This window comes from Girardinichthys multiradiatus, chromosome 5 (genome assembly GCF_021462225.1).
Source record: "Girardinichthys multiradiatus isolate DD_20200921_A chromosome 5, DD_fGirMul_XY1, whole genome shotgun sequence".
Taxonomy (NCBI): domain Eukaryota; kingdom Metazoa; phylum Chordata; class Actinopteri; order Cyprinodontiformes; family Goodeidae; genus Girardinichthys; species Girardinichthys multiradiatus.
The window spans coordinates 22,997,690-23,017,172 of record NC_061798.1 but is presented as its reverse complement, the minus strand read 5'-3'; the positions used below and the strand labels follow the sequence as shown (position 1 = coordinate 23,017,172).

Sequence of the window (19,483 nt, the reverse complement as noted above, 5' to 3'; positions counted from 1 at the left end):
GCGAGCACACGGAAAGAGATACCACCCCACACCATTACTGACCCACTGCCAAACCGGTCATGCTGAAGGATGTTGCAGGCAGCAGATCGCTCTCCACGGTGTCTCCAGACACTGTCATGTCTGTCACATGTGCTCAGTGTGAACCTGCTTTCATCTGTGAAGAGCACAGGGCGCCAGTAGCGAATTTGCCAATCCTGGTGTTCTCTGGCAAATACAAAGCATCCTGCACGGTGTTGGACTGTGAGCACAATCCCCATTTGTGGACGTCGGGCCCTCATACCATCCTCATGGAGTCGGTTTCTAACCGTTTGTGCAGAGACATGCACATTTGTGGGCTGCTGGAGGTCATTTTGCAGGGCTCTGGCAGTGCTCCTCCTGTTCCTCCTTGCAAAAAAGCGGAAGTAGCGGTCCTGCTGCTGGGTTGTTGCCCTCCTACGGCCTCCTCCACGTCTCCTGGTGTACTGGCCTGTCTCCTGGTAGCGCCTCCAGGCTCTGGACACTACGCTGACAGACACAGCAAACCTTCTTGCCACAGCTCACATTGATGTGCCATCCTGGATGGATATATTTATATATATATATATATAAATATATTTCGAGAAGTCAATGTATATTGTGCCTTTACCATTTATGTTTTAGAGCCTACTTAAAGTTATCTATTGTGCGAGCATTGTGTCATGTGCCAGTACTCATAGATTAACCCAACTAATCTGGATTAGAGGCAGTACTGCCTGCAGATAACTGCCACTGTCTGTAAAGTCTGCTGTCAGTATGATGTGGCGTCGGTTTGCCATGAGAAAGATAAGAAGCATTTTAAGAGGGAAAACCCACCCGGCTGTCATAGAGTTGACGAGATAAACTCGCAAGAACTGGACTGAAGAGCCTTTACTGAGGTGAAACTCATATTATATTTAGAACTGTTTTCAACATTTTAAAAGGCTACATGTACATTTAATTTCAGTCATAATGATGTTTTACTAATGTACTCAAAACTATAGAATAGCTGGAAGTAAGGCAATACACTTTGTAATGAAGCTTTTGCTAAGAAATGTTATGATGCATTGCTTTGGTTAGATGTGCTGGTTTGCAAGTGAAAAATCAAGAGCATGCATTTATTTAAAACCTGAAAATATTAGTTGTTTTGCTGAAATGTTATTCTAATAAAGCTTAGTTATTAATGTTGTGTGACTAAGATACATTCCAGCAACAAGAGTTTACTTTTGCGCTGTTAAAATATTGTTCGACCAGCTAGGGATCCAAATACCCACCCTGATTTCCAGTTTGTTCACTGAAAATGAAACATCTGTTAACGTGTCCACTAGCAGGTGTTTCTTCGGCTTCTCATTGTTTTTGTAGCTTTGGGTTTTTTCCGATATTGTCAACACATTCTGGACAGTTGGCTGTATGGGGTTCATTTAATGCTGCTCACCAGAAGATGGCAGAGCAACTGACAGAGTAAAAAAGCGATCATCCCTTTTGCTTTTTCTTCTGTTTCTTGGAAAGAAAGATGATTGCTGTTTGCTGGACGAACTAGAGGGAGCCCTAGAAAACCCCAAACAGAAGAAGAACTTTCTCTGGTGGAAGACCTTAACATTGGAGGTCATATCTGAAGTATTGTTGAGGAGGACTGAAGCATGCAGGGGTGTGAGGTTGGCACCAAGCTGCGCTACTGGCTGACTCTGATCTCAGGGATGCTGGAGTGTCTGTGCTTTGCTGGTGTGGTGTTTGGTTACGCCTCTCTGGTGTTTGTGTTGAAGGAAGACGGGTACTTCAGTGAGCTGTGTAGCAGCGACACAGGCAGCAACAGTTCTCTGAAAGAGGCAGGTGAGAAAACTCCAGATGTTCACTGTTGGTGTGGTGTACCTGTGAAAAACCAACTAGTAATAAACTGTTAAAAAGACAGGACAAATGTTTAAAATGTCTTTAAAAGGACTATGATACTACATGGTACAAAAATATTGTTTATCACATTACGTGAAATATTGTTCTCCCATGACCGTTTGTCCTAAAAGCTGGAAAAAGTCAGTCATTAGAGCTACAATAGGAGACAGCATCCAGTTTGTACATGTACTGCTGATCCCTGATCTTTACATACATCTTTCCTTTCCTCTTTTCCTCAAGCTGTCTGTGCACCCAAATTATTCATGATATATTAATCCAAATTTATTTATTTCTACATATCATTTTTTATTTCCAGTAAAACGGAGTAAAATTCTAAACTTCTTTACCAATGGGATGAAAATAACCTTAAATAAAGTTCAGCCTTTGCAATATTTGTCCATCACTATTATAAAATCAGAACGTGTTCCTGGAAGAAAACAACAAAAAGAAAAACCTTTTTCTTTTCAGACCAGAAAATATTTTGTTGGGTAAAGTCTAAAGTGCAACCATAGTAAACAGGGTTTTTGGAGTCTGTAATGAATAACTCAGAAGCCAGAAGTTGAAAAAAGATGCCACATACAAACGCTACAAAAAAGAAAGAAATAATAATGATAATATTGCTCATCCAACTCACAATTTTAGTTTTGCCACTAAAACAATAGGGGATCATCTTATATAAAACGCTCAAATATGTTTGTGACTTAAGAAATGAGACCAAGCTAATTCCTTTCAAACCTTTTCCACATTTATTAGTGACATTTATCCATACCACCAACATGAAAAGGAACAAATCTGTTTTCTTAAAAATATTTAAAAAAATTAAAAGCTGCAGTAACCCTGACACATTAGTGTGCACACCATTGTTGGAGCACCATTTGACTACATGTTAGCATTGTTCTATGGTAGGAGTCTATCAGCATCTCACATTTATAGGCGATATTTGCTCACTCTACCCAGCACATGTTGACATCTCTTGTCCACAGCCCTCTTTGGGTTACCCCACTTATTTAGTTCTGAAATCTGGCTAGACCATTAGAAAACATTCTTCTGGTGAAGTCATTATTTTTTTGATTTTCAGTGCCTTGTAAAAGTATTCATACCCCTTGAACTTTTCCACATACATTACAACCATAAACATAAATATGTTTTAGTGGAATTTTAGGTGAAAGACCAACACAAAGTGCTATATAACTGTGATGTGGAACCAAAACTATGCACTTCCTTTTCTTTTTTAATAAATAAAAAACTGAAAAGGGCATTGTGCAAAAGTATTCAGCCCCATTTACTCTGAGTGCAACCAATTGCCTTCAGAAGTTGCACCTGCCGTGGCCATGGTGATCTTTTGGTCACGCTCATTGTTCTTTTTGCGCCAAACATATCTTTGGGAATCAAACGGTAAATATACCTAACTTATGTGGCACTTTTCTAGTCATACTGTTCACTCAAAGCACTTCATACTTGTCACATTTACCCATTTGCACTCACAAACATGCACACATTTACACAACGAGATGCAGATTTGTAGGTAACTACTCTTCCAATTGAGCCACAGTGGCCCTATTATTCTGTCATTTTATAAAAATTGTAGCCAACAGCTCAGGTTTAGTTCATTCAAACAATAAGATTGCTCCTTGGTCTCAGGAGATTTGAGCAGGGTCTGGATAGGTCTGGATGGTTGTTTTTTGTTTCTGAATGGAAAAGGTTTTTTACTGTCAACGCTGCCCCTCAGATTTGACATGTAGGGAATGCAGCAGCTTGTTCTCCAATGCAGAACATAAAGTCCTGCCGCTCCATCAGTGTTGCTGTCAGCACACTTGAACTTAATTTACAGTGAATCAGGGTTATTATAATTGATGCTAGTTCAGTACCAAAGAAAATGAAATGTTGAAACAGGATCAAAAGATGCAGAAAGCAATGTATTTGACTAAGTATAAAGACACTTCTACAACGAGGTTGTGGCAAATTGTTGTTGTTTTTTTACATTTCGCAACATATTTTTTCACCTTTCAGTTAGATTGTATTGAGTATTAATCAAAACATAACTGGAAAAAGTTTTTAAATAATTGATCATAGTCTAAGTTTGGGTGTGTACACTTTTGAGACTCGCTGTATGAGTAATAAAAACATATGTCGCTTGTGAAGGTTTGTCAATGTCTCCGTGTTCCTGTTTCTTTCAGACTGCAGTAGTCAGGATGAGCAGTTTTCTCTGGTTTTTACGATAGCCTCATTCCTGAACAACTTCCTGAGTCTGATCAATGGCTACCTTTTTGATCGATTTGGCACGATGGTGACCAGGCTGCTGGCAATGTAAGTTCAGGCATGAATCTGCATGCAGACTTAGGGTGACATTGCCCTGAATGGTTACTTAAAAGTTTGGTTTGCAGTCTTCAGTGCATATACAGTGTATTTTCTTTATTGGCAACGTTTGGCCACATTTTGTCAGTATGTCCTGTATTAATAAGCCTGAATTTAGGTGTAGTCCAATCACAGGACAGATGGTGACATGGTGACCAAGAATGGAAATTCTGGTATTGGTAAGCCTCTTACAAAGGGTTAAGCCTGTTGCCTTTTGTTTTGAAAAACAGTTGCTTCTTTTCTTTCATCTTTTTTCTCATTACCCTTAACTGAAAATGTAAATGTACATTTCTGCTAAACATTAATGTTTTCGTGTCTGATTTGCTGCTTTAAAGTTTAATTCAAATTTCTTACACTGAGTGATATAATTAAAGTACAAAATTGTTGAACAGGGACATCAAGGGAACCTACTCTTTCTTGTCTTACATACAGTAATCATTCTCATCTGATTTGTCCAACGACAAAAAGCAGTTTTCTTTTATGGCTGTGGGTGTTTACTTGACAACAGTAGACTCTAGTGTGCCACTGTATATACTGCCACCTACTGGGCAGCCAGTGTAAGTTCCTAAAGTATTTTTTGAAAACCGTACGGCAGTAAGTCAGAAATCGTGGAAACTTTGTGAACATTAATTATTTTATTATATGAGACGCTTATGGATGAACCAGTTAAGACATACAAAAATATTAGTTACATTAATTAGCAACAAAGGACTAAAAGAACTTAAAATTTTAAATATTGGGATCACATTGAGAGGAAATTTTAATCAATTCAAAAAAAAAAAAAACAACAACTGGAGATCATGCAGCACTGGCAATATTTTAAATAAAATGTTGACCATTATTATGACTGCATTGTTTTTAAAAATACTTAATCGGTTTCTGTAGTTGCAAACTTTTTATTAGACCATAACTTACCTTCTTTTATAATCTTCTAATCTATAATTTTGTGCAGACTGGTTAATTTCTGTGAGTTCCACATAGTATTGTCTTTTATTCCATGAATAAATACATGGAATGAAGACCAGCAGTTAGAGTGGTTAAATGAGAATGATTTTAGGGAAAGAGCCTATTGAAGCTGAGGATACTGAAGTACCTAAAGATGTAAAATGTAGAGCAGTTGCCACCTGGCAGAGCTGGAGAAGGAAAGAAAGCAAACATATAACACATCTAGAAGCTCTGAACAGCCTGTATTACCTCCTGTCTTTATGTTACATTTGGAGCTCATTACCAAAGATAAATCATCAAAATACCAATGGAAACATGCAAAAAGCTGATCAGTAATTATAAGAAGATGTGATCCTAAAAAATATTTTTCCATTAATTATTGATGAAGGAAAATATACCTTTAAGTTGCCATTTATTTTTTATTAGACTATAAATAAAAATATACACTGCTCAAAAAAATAAAGTGAACACTCAAATAACACATCCTAGATCTGAATGAATGAATTATTCTCATTGAATATTTTGTTCTGTACAAAGTTGAATGTGCTGACAACAAAATCTCACAAAAATCATCAATGGAAATCAAATTTATTAACCAACGGAGGCCTGGATTTGGAGTCACATGCAAAATTAAAGTGGAAAAACACACTACAGGCTGATCCAACTTTGATGTAATGTCCTTAAAACAAGTCAAAATGAGGCTCAGTATTGTGTGTGGCCTCCACGTGTCTGTATGACCTCCCTACAACACCTGGGCATGCTCCTGATGAGACGGTGGATGGTCTCCTGAGGGATCTCCTCCCAGACCTGGACTAAAGCATCCGCCAACTCCTGGACAGTCTGTGGTGCAACGTGACGTTGGTGGATGGAGTAAAACATGATGTCCCAGATGTGCTCAATCAGATTCAGGTCTGGGGAACGGGCGGACCAGTCCATAGCTTCAATGTCTTCATCTTGTAGGAGCTGCTGACACACTCCAGCCACATGAGGTCTAGCATTGTCCTGCATTAGGAGGAACCCAGGGCCAACCGCACCAGCATATGGTCTCACAAGGTGTCTGAGGATCTCATCTTGGTACCTAATGGCAGTCAGGCTACCTCTGGCGAGCACATGGAGGCCCATGCGACCCTCCAAAGAAATGCCACCCCACACCATTACTGACCCACTGCCAAACCGGTCATGCTGAAGGATGTTGCAGGCAGCAGATCGCTCTCCACGGTGTCTCCAGACTCTGTCACGTCTGTCACATGTGCTCAGTGTGAACCTGCTTTCATCTGTGAAGAGCACAAGGCGCCAGTAGTGAATTTGCCAATCCTGGTGTTCTCTGGCAAATGCCAAGCGTCCTGCACGGTGTTGGGCTGTGAGCACAACCCCCATTTGTGGACGTCAGGCCCTCATACCATCCTCATGGAGTCAGTTTCTAACCATTTGTGCAGACACATGCACATTTGTGGTCTGCTGGAGGTCATTTTGCAGGGCTCTGGCAGTGCTCCTCCTGTTCCTCCTTGCACAAAGGCGGAGGTAGCGGTCCTGCTGCTGGGTTGTTGCCCTCCTACAGCCTCCTCCACGTCTCCTGGTGTACTGGCCTGTCTCCTGGTAGCACCTCCAGGCTCTGGACACTACGCTGACAGACACAGCAAACCTTCTTGCCACAGCTCACATTGATGTGCCATCCTGGATGAGCTGCACTACCTGAGCCACTTGTGTGGGTTGTAGAGTCCGTCTCATGCTACCACGAGTGTGAAAGTACCACCAACATTCAAAAGTGACCAAAACATCAGCCAGAAAGCAGAGGTACTGAGAAGTGGTCTGTGGTCCCCACCTGCAGAACCACTCCTTTACTGAGTGAGTCTTGCTAATCGCCAAAGATTTCCCCCTGTTGTCTTTTTCATTTGAACAACAACATGTGAAATTAATTGTCAATCAGTGTTGCTTCCTAAGTGGACAGTTTGATTTCACAGAAGTTTGATTTACTTGGAGTTATATTGTGTTGTTTAAGTATTCCCTTTATTTTTTGAGCAGTGTATAATTTCTACAGAATTGATGCTTTTCACATTGTTTTGGTATATTCCGAGAGATGCATGCAAAACAAACCTCTTGGCTGAATAAAAACTATTTCAAACCTTAAGCTTATTACCTGTAGACCAATATTTCAAACTCTGAGCACATTATTCACCCAAAGATAATTGTAAATATGCGGGTAAAAAATCCTGAGTAAAGGAAAGGTTTAGAAAAGCAATGTGAAAAACTCTCAGCTCTCTATATGCCTGTAGCTTTTATTTATGTTAAATAAATGACCAGAAATACTCATGTGTTTCTTCTTTTAGATGTTTATACACTGCTGGAACTCTTCTCGTAGCCTTCTCCAATGCAGGTTTGCAAACATTCACATTTAGTTTATTTGTAAGGTTGTAAGGAATTATAGAAAGAATATTTTGTAGTACATGTATTTAGTACATTTTTTCAAACTGTTATTCCTTTTCTAAATGAAAGTCAAGCTTCTCTTCCACTGTTCTGCAGCGTATTCCCTGATGCTCTTCCCTGCCTTGTCCTGCGTCGCTGTGGGAGGAATTCTGCTCCTTATGACTAACATGCAGGTGATTTTTCTGACTCTTTGTACATTGTATATCAAATACAGGAGGTAATTTAATCACACTACATGCTGTATTTACTTCGGAATGTGTTTGCTTGTTTTGGGAAGGTGGGCAACCTGTTTGCTGCTCATCGCTCCACCATCATCACCCTCTACAACGGAGCCTTCGACTCTTCTTCAGCTGTCTTCCTCATCATCAAGGTAAGCTGCCACTGCCCCAGGTTTGGTTATATCTTGTATTTTGTTGAAATCAAACAGATGTTTTATGTATGAATCCACAAAAAACCTGCAAAACCAAACTTAGTGAAAGTTGAAATCATGACGAAAACCGTTTTAAAAAATACTGCTGGGCATGGCTTTGATTTTATTCAGACACAGTGTAGATTGCATATTTTCTGGACACCAAAAAAAGAAAATCTCTTTTCTGTTAAATTGTTTTACTTTGCCACCCCTATCTGGGTTAAGAAATGTCTTAAGAGAAAATAAAATTACAAGAACAAATCTGACAGTTTGTTATACTAAAGCGGCCCGAAGGCCCTTTAACAGCAAATATTTTTTTATTTTCAGTGAAAGTGATGATTTTTGTCTGCGTCTGCATGTCTCAAGCCAAATGTTTGAACCAAATGAAATTGAATTACAGACCTGAAAGTGAAAGTAGTCAAACTGAATCTTTAATACAACGAAATACATTTTAAAAGCAAATTAATTCAGTTTCAGTTTAGCGAAATTCATTTTCAAACCAATGCATTTAATTTCAAATTACACAAATACAAATTCAGTCAGAGCAATTCAAATTCAGTTTCTGATGGTAGAAGTTTCTTCCCATGCACACAGTGACCTCAGTCTTCACTTAGTGTTGGTGACACAACGAGACAGTGACCACTAGTGGCACAGAAGTGCTTCTACAGATGTGCAAAGGAACAGTCTGTAATGACAGGACCAAGGTTCTGACTTTTGTCTCGCAGATATATTGTGGAAGTGCCTTAAAGAGACCACTTTAAACAGTTAAGCAGCTTCATACTTTCATGCTATGTGTTGAAGTTTGCATCATCATGAGTTTCCTCCCCTTGCTGTACAGGTTCTGTATGAGCAAGGTGTCTCCCTCCGGGCCTCCTTCTTCGCCTTGTCCTTCTGCAGCATCATTCACGTGGCGAGAACTTTCCTGCTCATGCCAAGAACCCACATCCCCTACCCTCTGCCCCGGTGCTACACATATGGGTGAGAGTGTTATTACTTGTTGTTCTTCAGCTTCTCTTCTGGGTTGAAACTTGATGACATACAGTGTGTTCTGATGTTCAGGGTGAACTGTGGACCGGCCGATAGTTATAATGTGGAGCAGGTCGAGAGGACGAGGGAGGCTGAAACTACACTCACTCCGGATTTCAGTGGGAAAGATGAAACGACGAGGCCGGATAAAACACAGGCCGAAAACACAGAAAGAGGTACAAGATTTATGACTGATGACAGGTGGGGAGAGTCTGATCCATTCAACAAATATTCCACACGAACCCGGACAGAACTTGAAAAAATATTACATTCAGCAGTTCAGCAGTAAGGTGGCCTAACTGGTTGCTGTACAATGTCTTGCAAAACCATTCACACACCTCGATGTGGTGTTTTTTCCCATGCTGAAACCACAAACTTCATTTTCTTTGGAGATTTTATGTAACAGACCAACATAAAGCAAATAAATATTGCTAAGTGGATGGAAATATTTTTACAAATAAAGTTTTGAATATATGGCTTGCATTCCTCTTTACTTCACTGCCCTTAAAGAAAATCAGGACTATGTAACAATTGCAACGCTACCAAGACTGAAGTGTGGTGAACTCACAATGATCCCTTAATTGAAAGTTTGACGTCTCCTTTAGTTAAAAGATTTTGCAGAATCTGAGATCCGTGTGAGTATAACTTGTCTGGCAGGGTGTTTACGATAAGATGACTGACATTAATTGATTTACTGCTTTGAAATATTGTATTTGACCTCTGATTTGTTCAGTTGTGGCCTTCCGGAGCTGTGTCTTGTCCTGGTTCTTCCTCTGGCATCTGTTGTGGTTGTCCATAATGCAGCTGAGACACTACCTCTTCATCGGCACACTCAACTCCAGGCTCAGCCGGCTGGCCAGAAATGACCCCATCCTGGGTAACTTGCTTAGGCCTGGTTCTCTGCCATTCTTCATCTTTTAATTTTTTCAACTTATTTATTTAGTTTTTGATGCGTTCTGCTTTTCACCATTTGCCTCTAAGTGAGCCAGTACACCAATGCTTTTGCAATGACTCAGCTGTGCGGAGTGGTCTGCGCACCCTGGAACGGACTCATCTTGGACAGACACAAGGGAAGGCCTCGAGCTGCTGGTAAATCCCTGGCGGATGTACCACTACATTTATTTATGTGCATCAACAACAACTTTTCTCACTCTTTCTTTCCTCCTGCTGCAGGAGAAACTGAACAGGACGCTGACCTACGCTCCTCCTACCTGTCTCTGTTCCTGACTTCGCTGCAGTGCCTCCTCTTCTCTGTTTGCGCCTCCATCCCTCTCCTCCCACTACAGTACCTCACCTTCATCCTACAGGTCCTCAATAGGTCCTTTCTCTATGGGGGAAACGCAGCCTTCATTAGCATTGCGTAAGTGGCTGGCACAAACACAGATAAAGTGGAAAATTATCTTTTCATGAATATAATTTCTATTTACCATGACTTGTAAAATAATTCTTTTGTGGGCGCTATTCAGTAATTGAGTGAACTTTTGAAGACAACAGTTTGCGGTGGATTTAATTCTGTGGTATCTATGTAAAGATGACTCAATACAAATGCACACCACACTATTCAGATTTGTATCTGTAAATGACATTTTCTGCAGATGAAAAGATGATTCTTCCATACAAATAACAAAAATAAGTCTGTGTATATTACTGTCTTTAGACATGTAGACAATGTGCCAAAGGATTAGATGGTGTTTCTCTTATATTTAATCCAGTTCCCCTTTTTGGAAAAAGAACTTTTCTTTTGATACTTTAAAATGTATTTGGTGCGACAATCTTTATGCATTTTCACAGTTAGTTTTTCTGAATGATGGCTTTCTACTCAATAATTTAATATGCAACACACAAAGACAACGACATTAAAAGGAATACTTACAAAAAGCATATATTAATGGGAATACATTTGGTTAAAGTCTGCTAAAGTAGCAGTCTTGAAGACCAAAATAAAACCAAAACTAAAAAATACTGAATTTGAACAAGTTGAAAAAATAACAGCAATGTGAAAATCTAAATCATGCATGAAAAGCAAAGAAGTGAGATGAATGTTAAGTATTAAATCGTTTTAGTGTTAAATGTTGTAATTATGAGAGTTGGTAGAGTCAAGACTTTATGGAGACGTCTAAGGGGTAAAGAATAAAATATTCACAATACCGTCTCCAATGTTCTTTATGTTCGACTCCTTCCGTTTCAGTTTTCCAGCCTGTCACTTTGGGAAGCTGTACGGCCTGGTGATGGCGCTCTCTGCGGTCATTTCTCTGCTGCAGTATCCTTGCTTTGCCCTGGTCAAAGGAGCTCTGCGCGGAGATCCATTTTATGTGAGCACATCATATATAAATAAAAGAAGAGCACATTTTGCTGTTTAATGTATTTTACTGTATGAGGCTTCACATAGAAGAATATGTGAATCTGTTTTAGGTGGATATTACGCTCACTCTCCTCACTGTTCTGGTCTTCATCCATCCAGTCTACATCTTCATCCACTGCAGGAGACAAGCCCACAGCAGGGAGAACATCCCTCAGACTGAAGCTCATATTGACCCCAGTTTGGCTCAAGCTGAACTGTAGAGAATGAATCATTTTATGTGACAAGTTTTACATTTCAGGTTTTAAAATTCCAGATTGTTTGTTTCAATCTCATTGTTTTAACTAGAAAATAGAAATGACAATATTTTATATCAATTTTCTTATAAGCAGACTGATGTTTTGTAATGTTTTACAGAAACAAATGTGTTTTTTTTATTAATTATACACTGCTCAAAAAAATAAAGGGAACACTCAAATAACACAACCTAGATCTGAATGAATGAAATATTCTCATTGAATACTTTGTTCTGTACAAAGTTGAATGTGCTGACAACAAAATCACACAAAAATCATCAATGGAAATCAAATTTATCAACCAACGGAGGCCTGGATTTGGAGTCACATGCAAAATTAAAGTGGAAAAACGCACTACAGGCTGATCCAACTTTAATATAATGTCCTTAAAACAAGTCAAAATGAGGCTCAGTATTGTGTGTGGCCTCCACGTGTCTGTATGACCTCCCTACAACACCTGGGCATGCTCCTGATGAGACGGCGGATGATCTCCTGAGGGATCTCCTCCCAGACCTGGACTAAAGCATCCGCCAACTCCTGGACAGTCTGTGGTGCAACGTGACCTTGGTGGATGGAGTAAGATATGATGTCCCAGATGTGCTCAATCAGATTCAGGTCTGGGGAACGGGCGGGCCGGTCCATAGCTTCAATATCTTCATCTTGCAGGAACTGCTGACACACTCCAGCCACATGAGGTCTAGCATTGTTCTGCAATAGGAGGAACCCAGGGCCAACTGTACCAGCATATGGTCTCACAAGGGATCTGAGGATCTCATCTCGGTACCTAATGGTAGTCAGGCTACCTCTGGCGAGCACATGGAGGACCGTGCGACCCTCCAAAGCAATGCCACCCCACACCATTACTGACCCACTGCCAAACCGGTCATGCTGAAGGATGTTGCAGGCAGCAGATCGCTCTCCACGGTGTCTCCAGACTCTGTCACGTCTGTCACATGTGCTCAGTGTGAACCTGCTTTCATCTGTGAAGAGCACAGGGCGCCAGTAGCAAATTTTCCAATCCTGGTGTTCTCTGGCAAATGCCAAGCTGTGAGCACAACCCCTATTTGTGGACGTCGGGCCCTCATACCAAGAAACACACAAAATAAATCTCAACCTTGAATGAAGCATCACATAAATGCATAAAAAAAATGAGACACAATCACATAAAATGAAAGAACCCTTAAAATGACAAAGTTTAAGCAAATAAAAACAATCTCAGGCTTTCAGACAGTTTGTTCCACAGCTGAGGGGCACAGTAACTACATACTGCCTCACCTTGAATAGTCTGGGAACACAGTGAGGAGGTCTCTGAAGACCTGAGGAATATACAGGTACTTCTCAAAATATTAGCATATTGTGATAAAGTTCATTATCTTCCATAATGTCATGATGAAAATTTAACATTCATATATTTTAGATTCATTGCACACTAACTGAAATATTTCAGGTCTTTTATTGTCTTAATACGGATGATTTTGGCATACAGCTCATGAAAACCCAAAATTCCTATCTCACAAAATTAGCATATCATTAAAAGGGTCTCTAAACGAGCTATGAACCTAATCATCTGAATCAACGAGTTAACTCTAAACACCTGCAAAAGATTCCTGAGGCCTTTAAAACTCCCAGCCTGGTTCATCACTCAAAACCCCAATCATGGGTAAGACTGCCGACCTGACTGCTGTCCAGAAGGCCACTATTGACACCCTCAAGCAAGAGGGTAAGACACAGAAAGAAATTTCTGAACGAATAGGCTGTTCCCAGAGTGCTGTATCAAGGCACCTCAGTGGGAAGTCTGTGGGAAGGAAAAAGTGTGGCAGAAAACGCTGCACAACGAGAAGAGGTGACCGGACCCTGAGGAAGATTGTGGACTTTTTTCGGATGAAAGCAAATTCTGCATGTCATTCAGAAATCAGGGTGCCAGAGTCTGGAGGAAGACTGGGGAGAAGGAAATGCCAAAATGCCAGAAGTCCAGTGTCAAGTACCCACAGTCAGTGATGGTCTGGGGTGCCGTGTCAGCTGCTGGTGTTGGTCCACTGTGTTTTATCAAGGGCAGGGTCAATGCAGCTAGCTATCAGGAGATTTTGGAGCACTTCATGCTTCCATCTGCTGAAAAGCTTTATGGAGATGAAGATTTCATTTTTCAGCACAACCTGGCACCTGCTCACAGTGCCAAAACCACTGGTAAATGGTTTACTGACCATGGTATCACTGTGCTCAATTGGCCTGCCAACTCTCCTGACCTGAACCCCATAGAGAATCTGTGGGATATTGTGAAGAGAACGTTGAGAGACTCAAGACCCAACACTCTGGATGAGCTAAAGGCTGTTTTTGACATGTTAAAGACATGTTTTGGAGCCATTAAAAAGTTTTTGGCATAATTCTGGGTGGACTTTTAACCACCAGAAATGTTAAACCTCATTTAAATCATTTGGTTGGTGCGTACTTGCCTTTTAAACAAAGGCTATAAATATTTAATGGGATTAAGGTCGTCGCCTTTCCAAGAGCTTAATGTCAGCCAGCTTTACCCCCCATTGTTAAAGCATTTGTAATGTGTGTTTGGGATCATTGCCTTGCTGGAACACCAAATTTTAAACAAGCTGTTGATTTAAGGGGACGTTGAAGAATTTGGAGGTACTCCTCCTGCATCTCTTGGTCCATTTTGTGGCAGTGAAACAACCCCTTAGCATGAGGCTGCCACCACCATGGCTGACAGTTGGTATTAGGTTTAAACGCCTCACCGTGACTTAAAAAAATACTTCTCGTTGATGTACCCAAATGGCTCAATTTGTCTTTGGATCATAAAAACATTCTCGAAAAGATTTTTGAGTTGTCCATGTGGGCAGTGGTAAACCTTAGCATAGCTTGAAGGTGCCTAGATTGGAGCAGGTGCTTTATTCTTGGTTGGCAATCTCCCAGTCCGGCTGATGTTAAACTAACCTCAATTTGGACAATATCACTGGAGTTCAAGCATCTTCTAATTTATAATCGGCTTGAGTTTTAAAGGTTCCTGCATTGGTTGCTAAGCAATTTCTTTTAATCTCAGGCAACAGTTTGGGTTGGGTGAGTGAAGGAGGACAATAAATTGAAATGCAGCCCACTTTGGTAATGGAAAAAAGGTCAACAATAAGCTGCTGGAAGGGCCTTCAACTCAACCCTACTGAATATTTATAATTGGGTTTGTACCAGAAACCAAGCAATTTAACTGAGCTCTACCATTTCTGAGAAAACGAACAAATGTCGAGCCAGATTATGCTGATGACTACAAAGATGTTGAGGCGCAACTCGCTTGAAGACATTTAACCAAACATCAGAGGGCATGTATGTATATATTTGAGCCTTGATGTGTAATCTCCAACTTGTGCAGGTGACAGAGAACCATCAATAAATTCAGACTTGTTCACCCAATCCCTGTTTTTTGAAATTCATTGATGTTGCATATCATCATACCAATGGCAAAAACAGTTTAAATGCATCATTAAAAGCCTGAAAGGAACATATTAGCTCTTATAAACTTCTGACCAGAACTGCACATTAGAACGTTTTCTTTGATATTAACATGTTAAAACAGAAACTTTTAAAATGGTGAAGTCAGTTTTATTGGAAGAAAATAAAAGTTATAGGACAGGTTTGCTACAAGACAAAAATCTATTCTGTATTTGATTTATAAAAAGGTGAAAGAATACATTCAGGGACGCACAACACAGACCACAGACTGTATAAAACTCCTTCTATAAAGTCTATGTTACAGATGGTTTGCCTATTAGTACAGGGTGGTACAAAACAATTACAGCACAGTTTATAGAAACCTTTATTTGAACATGATAGCATGTTTTACAGTCAGTTTTTGTTTTTTCTTATTTGGCCATTCCAACATGATTATCATTTAAGTTGCTTCAGCCAATTTACTGATACAGTCTTTAACTCTTGCTTCTCATTTAATCAATTACTGATCAACAAATCAGGAAGAAAGCAGAGGCAAACAAAAGATCAAACCACCTTCAACAGACCAGTCTAAAAACGTATAATCAGCTGTGGCTATAAAAACAGGAAGAAGGGTTAAATTTGGTTAGAAAATATCTGGTACTACGGTGTGGCTAAAGAAACTAGATAAGGCACAAAGGACTACAGGGTAATAAAGTTAAAAGTAAATCAGTAGTAAACAAAACAAAAAAAATCACAGATTGATGGACATTTCTGTATTTGTTTTGTAGTTCGCAGCCAAAAATGTAAAAAAAAATAAAAAATAAAAATTACACCACGATTATATTGGTAAATAATTTGCTGCAAAGTCAGATGAAGGTTAAATTTGCCAATTAGTTTTCCATGATTATACTGTTGCTTTATTCAAACCTTAAAATCGTCTTGGAGATGAAGTTTCTGGATTAAAATCACTTTTAATTTGTATAAAAGGGATACGATAGAAGAGGATGGTCCAGTTCCTTTCAGCAGAACCTCTCTGAACAATGTTCTTCCCATCACTCCTGCCCGCCCTCAGAGGTGGAAATGTGGTTGTGGTGTAGAAACAGAATAGCATCCAAACTTTCAGGGGGAATGGTGGACCTCTTCCTGTTTGTGGTGACGGGTCCTTCCTGCACAAAGTCCCGGGCGGCGTTTCCCGCCATAGCTGGAGCAGCCATGTAAACCCGCGCCACCGAGGCTAGCAGAGGAAACTGAGCTGCCTTGGTCCTCCACCACTGTAGTGGCTCCACTCCCAGCGAAGCCCCTCTGTCGGCTCTGAAGACTGACATCTCCATGTCGACAGACTCCTCGACGGAGCTCTGCCTGCTCCTTGTAGTGGAGCAGAACAGGTCCCCCAACAGAAACTCCATGCCAGAGAGCCCAGCCTGAGAAGCAGGGTCCGACGGTTCGCCGTCATCGTTTTCTCCGGCGTCGCTGCATTCATCTTCCATGATAATTTCTCTGAAGTTGATCGGGGGGCACTCCTTTAAGCGTTTGCTCCTCCGGAGGATTTCGCTGTCTGACTCTGGGGACACAGGAGGGGAGCTTCTCTTCTCTTGATTGCCTTTACTCCTTTTCCTGTCCTCCTTCGCTATCCTCACAGCCTCCTTCTTCAGCCAGTTGAATGTGGCCATCTGCTGCTACAACACAAGGATAAAACAGCTCATTATCCTTTTGCAAAACTACTGAAACACATCCAGGCTAAAATCAGGCAGAGCTCCAGCATTACTGGAACACATCTCAGATCTGATGTAAGAGATCAATGCCTGCTGATCCAGACTAGAGCTGTTTTAAGTTATTTTTTGGCTGGCAGGAAAACCTTTGACCACGGTAAAGTATGTTTGTTTTTAAAAATCTGCCTAATTCAGTTTAGCAATTTTTTCACAGAACACAAATAAAGTTGGATTCTCTTTTTATTTCATAACCATGTTGTAAAATCTTATCTTTTTTAAATATGACTTTTTTTTTGCAAATACTAGCTTATCTATCTATTTAGGTACTTTCTGTAGTGTTTCAAATGTTCTTTTTTGCAGAACATAAAAAGAGGCTTTTTAATCTTTTTAATAGGCAGTATGAATAAACAAACCTCTGCAGTACACCAGCAACGATTTGTTTCCCCATTATGATGCCATGATATTTATCAATGTCTTTGCAATCATATTCAAATTAAATTTTTTTTTTTTTAAATGGAGGTTTTGATTTCAATAGTAAAAAAAAAAAAAACTTATTGCCAGGAACTATAAAGTAACAAGCACAGTAGAACCTCAATAAATGAAAATGTCACTGAAAAGTTTATTTATTGCAGTAATTCTGTTCAAAAAGGGAAACTTGCTTACTGTATGAACTCATCACACACAGAGCTATAGATTTCAGGATTATTTTCCTAATCATTTTAATGAATATGGCTTCCTGCAAATAAAAACCCTCTGAAAATTTGAATATCATATCAGACAACAACAAAAAAAACCAACTAATTTCTAAACAGATGTTATGACCCAAACTACATTGGAGAAGACTACCACCTGCTGACCATTCACAAGGAGTTTAAGGCACAAAAGATCACTGCTAAAGAAGCTGGCTTTTCATAGAATGATCCATCCAAATATTTCAATGGAAAGTTGAGTGGAAGGAAAAAATGTATTAGGAAAAGTTTTTTTTGTTTTTTTTAAATCAAAGCTCACCTTCTCCTCCATGAAGCCCAGCCCATGAAACTGGGGGTCGAGGGAACATGCCACGCACAGAACCCTGTCCACCGCTGGGCTGACGTAGCAGCTCGCCAGGTTCCGCCTCATCATCCTCTTTACCTCCTTTAGGATGGACGAGGAATCGCCCGGCCGGGGTACGAGGTGGCGTGAGAGCAAGCCTGTGAGAATGGGTTTGACGAGGGACAGACGCGGGAAGGCTTCTTTGGCCAAAGTTCTACAGGCCACATCCAGAGGTTTGAGGACCAAGCAGAGCTCCTCCACCACCTTCCACTCAGAGTGCAAAGTCGGGAGGCACACCGATGACATGCTTGAGGTTGAGTTTGCGTGGTAGCTGCCTAATGACTCTGCAGCCGTCTCGTCTCTGGCCATGCTTTCTTCATTAATGTCTTTTACTATATCACAGATTAGGCTTTTGTGTTTGATAAGTGAGTTCAGTAAAGGATAAAGTGAATTCCAGGTGGGCTGGCTGTGAGCCCACGACTTTATTCTTTCCTGCTCTGCTTTGGTCATGCCATGCAGCAGCTTCCGAGCATGGTGGTGGTACAAGCCTCTCTTCTGAGCAGGAGGCAGCAGCAGGGTGGAGAGAGCACTCTGGAACTGGCTGAGAGTTTTAAAGATCACTGAGTGTAACATCACCTCCTCAATGCAGCCCTGAACGGCGCTGAAAAAACACGGGACGGATGGAAGACCCTCGCTAAAATGCTCCGAGGAGGCCTGTGTTTCCTCAGGCGAGGCGGAGTCATCCTTCTCTAAAAAAGTTGTTGAATTAGGGTGTGGGGCACTCCCTGTAGCCTCCACGCCCTTCTCTGTCTTTATGGGCCTCAGCCTTATCCTGTGTTGGCCCTCTAGTCCCAACAACACCAGGTTTGGCTGGTTGATCCCCCACTCCTGCGCCATCGCCTTTACCTGCATCTCCACTGCCTGGAGGTTTAAGCCTTTAGCTCCACTCTCCTCCAGCCTTTGGGTTGCCAGTGCCAGGTTGTGAGGACTGAAATCATCGTCACCTATGTAATGTGCCCAGAGGGTCAGGTAATGCTGGCTGCTGCCCTGCCAGCTGTGGAGCCAAACATCTACACTCAAGGTGACAAAGTGAGAAACTGCCTTCTGGTGGTTTCGAGGTCGCCCTCGTCTCCTGGGCTCGAACTCAATGGGAGCGGTGTAGTCTGTTATCTCCTCAATGTCCACACCCGCGGTTTTGTTCCTCAACATCTGAACAAGGTTTATCTTGGCTTTAATGTAGTGGTCTCTCAGGAGGTTCTGCAGCTGCTGGGATGTCAGCGGCTCCTTGTAGGAGGGCAGGAGTGTATGCAGGAGTTGTTTGAACCCTTCTCCTTCTACCAGAGCTGGGGACTGGAGATCCCTGATGAGGAAACTGGTGATGGCATTTGTCACTTGAGCAGATGTTGCTGCAGGGGGGCTGCTGTGAACGCCGCTGGGTGTCATCACAGGGACAATACGTTGACCTGTCCAAGAAAACAAAACACAATGTGACTAAACCTCTGTTGAAATGCCTGAATCACAAAAACGTCTCTCAGATAACCTATCAATAGAGTGTCTTTGGAATACTTTGTCATCTTATTTCAAACTTAGATTTTTCAAAGGGATTTAATTGTGACACAAAACAAAGTCATGGCTAATTGTTAGGCGGAAGGAAAATAATACAAGTTTTTTTGTTGTTGAA

At 40.9% G+C, this 19,483-nt stretch overlaps 2 protein-coding genes across 9 annotated transcripts in view; one reads left to right on the top strand and one right to left on the bottom strand.

Annotated features, from left to right (window-relative positions):
* Positions 1-758: 758 nt before the first annotated feature.
* On the top strand, positions 759-11,817 carry slc43a3a (solute carrier family 43 member 3a). 4 transcript variants are annotated; one of them, XM_047366428.1, is made up of 13 exons: positions 759-893; positions 1,504-1,824; positions 4,059-4,188; positions 7,509-7,555; positions 7,702-7,778; positions 7,883-7,975; positions 8,853-8,992; positions 9,074-9,216; positions 9,774-9,917; positions 10,022-10,129; positions 10,214-10,400; positions 11,229-11,352; positions 11,453-11,817. In XM_047366428.1, exons 2-13 carry the CDS (start codon positions 1,635-1,637, stop codon positions 11,600-11,602), a joined length of 1,533 nt encoding a protein of 510 aa, XP_047222384.1. In that variant the 5' UTR covers positions 759-893; positions 1,504-1,634; the 3' UTR covers positions 11,603-11,817. The 4 variants fall into 4 exon arrangements, with proteins under 4 accessions (XP_047222384.1, XP_047222383.1, XP_047222386.1 ...); XM_047366427.1 differs by having other exon boundaries at positions 763-893; positions 1,508-1,824; XM_047366429.1 differs by having other exon boundaries at positions 848-893; positions 1,758-1,824.
* Positions 11,818-15,210: 3,393 nt separating this feature from the next.
* LOC124868314 overlaps positions 15,211-19,483 on the bottom strand; it is a 41,278-nt gene continuing 37,005 nt past the window's right edge. For 4 of the 5 annotated variants that reach the window (XM_047365432.1, XM_047365431.1, XM_047365429.1 and 1 more), the window contains 2 exons: positions 17,779-19,265; positions 15,211-16,737 (listed from right to left, as the gene is read on the bottom strand). In XM_047365432.1, coding sequence (XP_047221388.1) covers positions 16,114-16,737; positions 17,779-19,265 — 2,111 coding nt within the window. In that variant the 3' untranslated portion in view covers positions 15,211-16,113. The remainder of the gene's footprint in view (positions 16,738-17,778; positions 19,266-19,483) is intronic. The other variant, XM_047365430.1, reaches the window with a different exon arrangement.

Bases quoted from the DNA above. Each gene is read 5' to 3' on its own strand.
- slc43a3a (XM_047366428.1), top strand. From the start codon at position 1,635: ATGCAGGGGTGTGAGGTTGGCACCAAGCTGCGCTACTGGCTGACTCTG. The intron at 9,918-10,021 runs GTAACTTGCTTA...TTTGCCTCTAAG, and splicing joins CAGAAATGACCCCATCCTGG to TGAGCCAGTACACCAATGCT. The intron at 10,401-11,228 runs GTAAGTGGCTGG...CTTCCGTTTCAG, and splicing joins GCAGCCTTCATTAGCATTGC to TTTTCCAGCCTGTCACTTTG.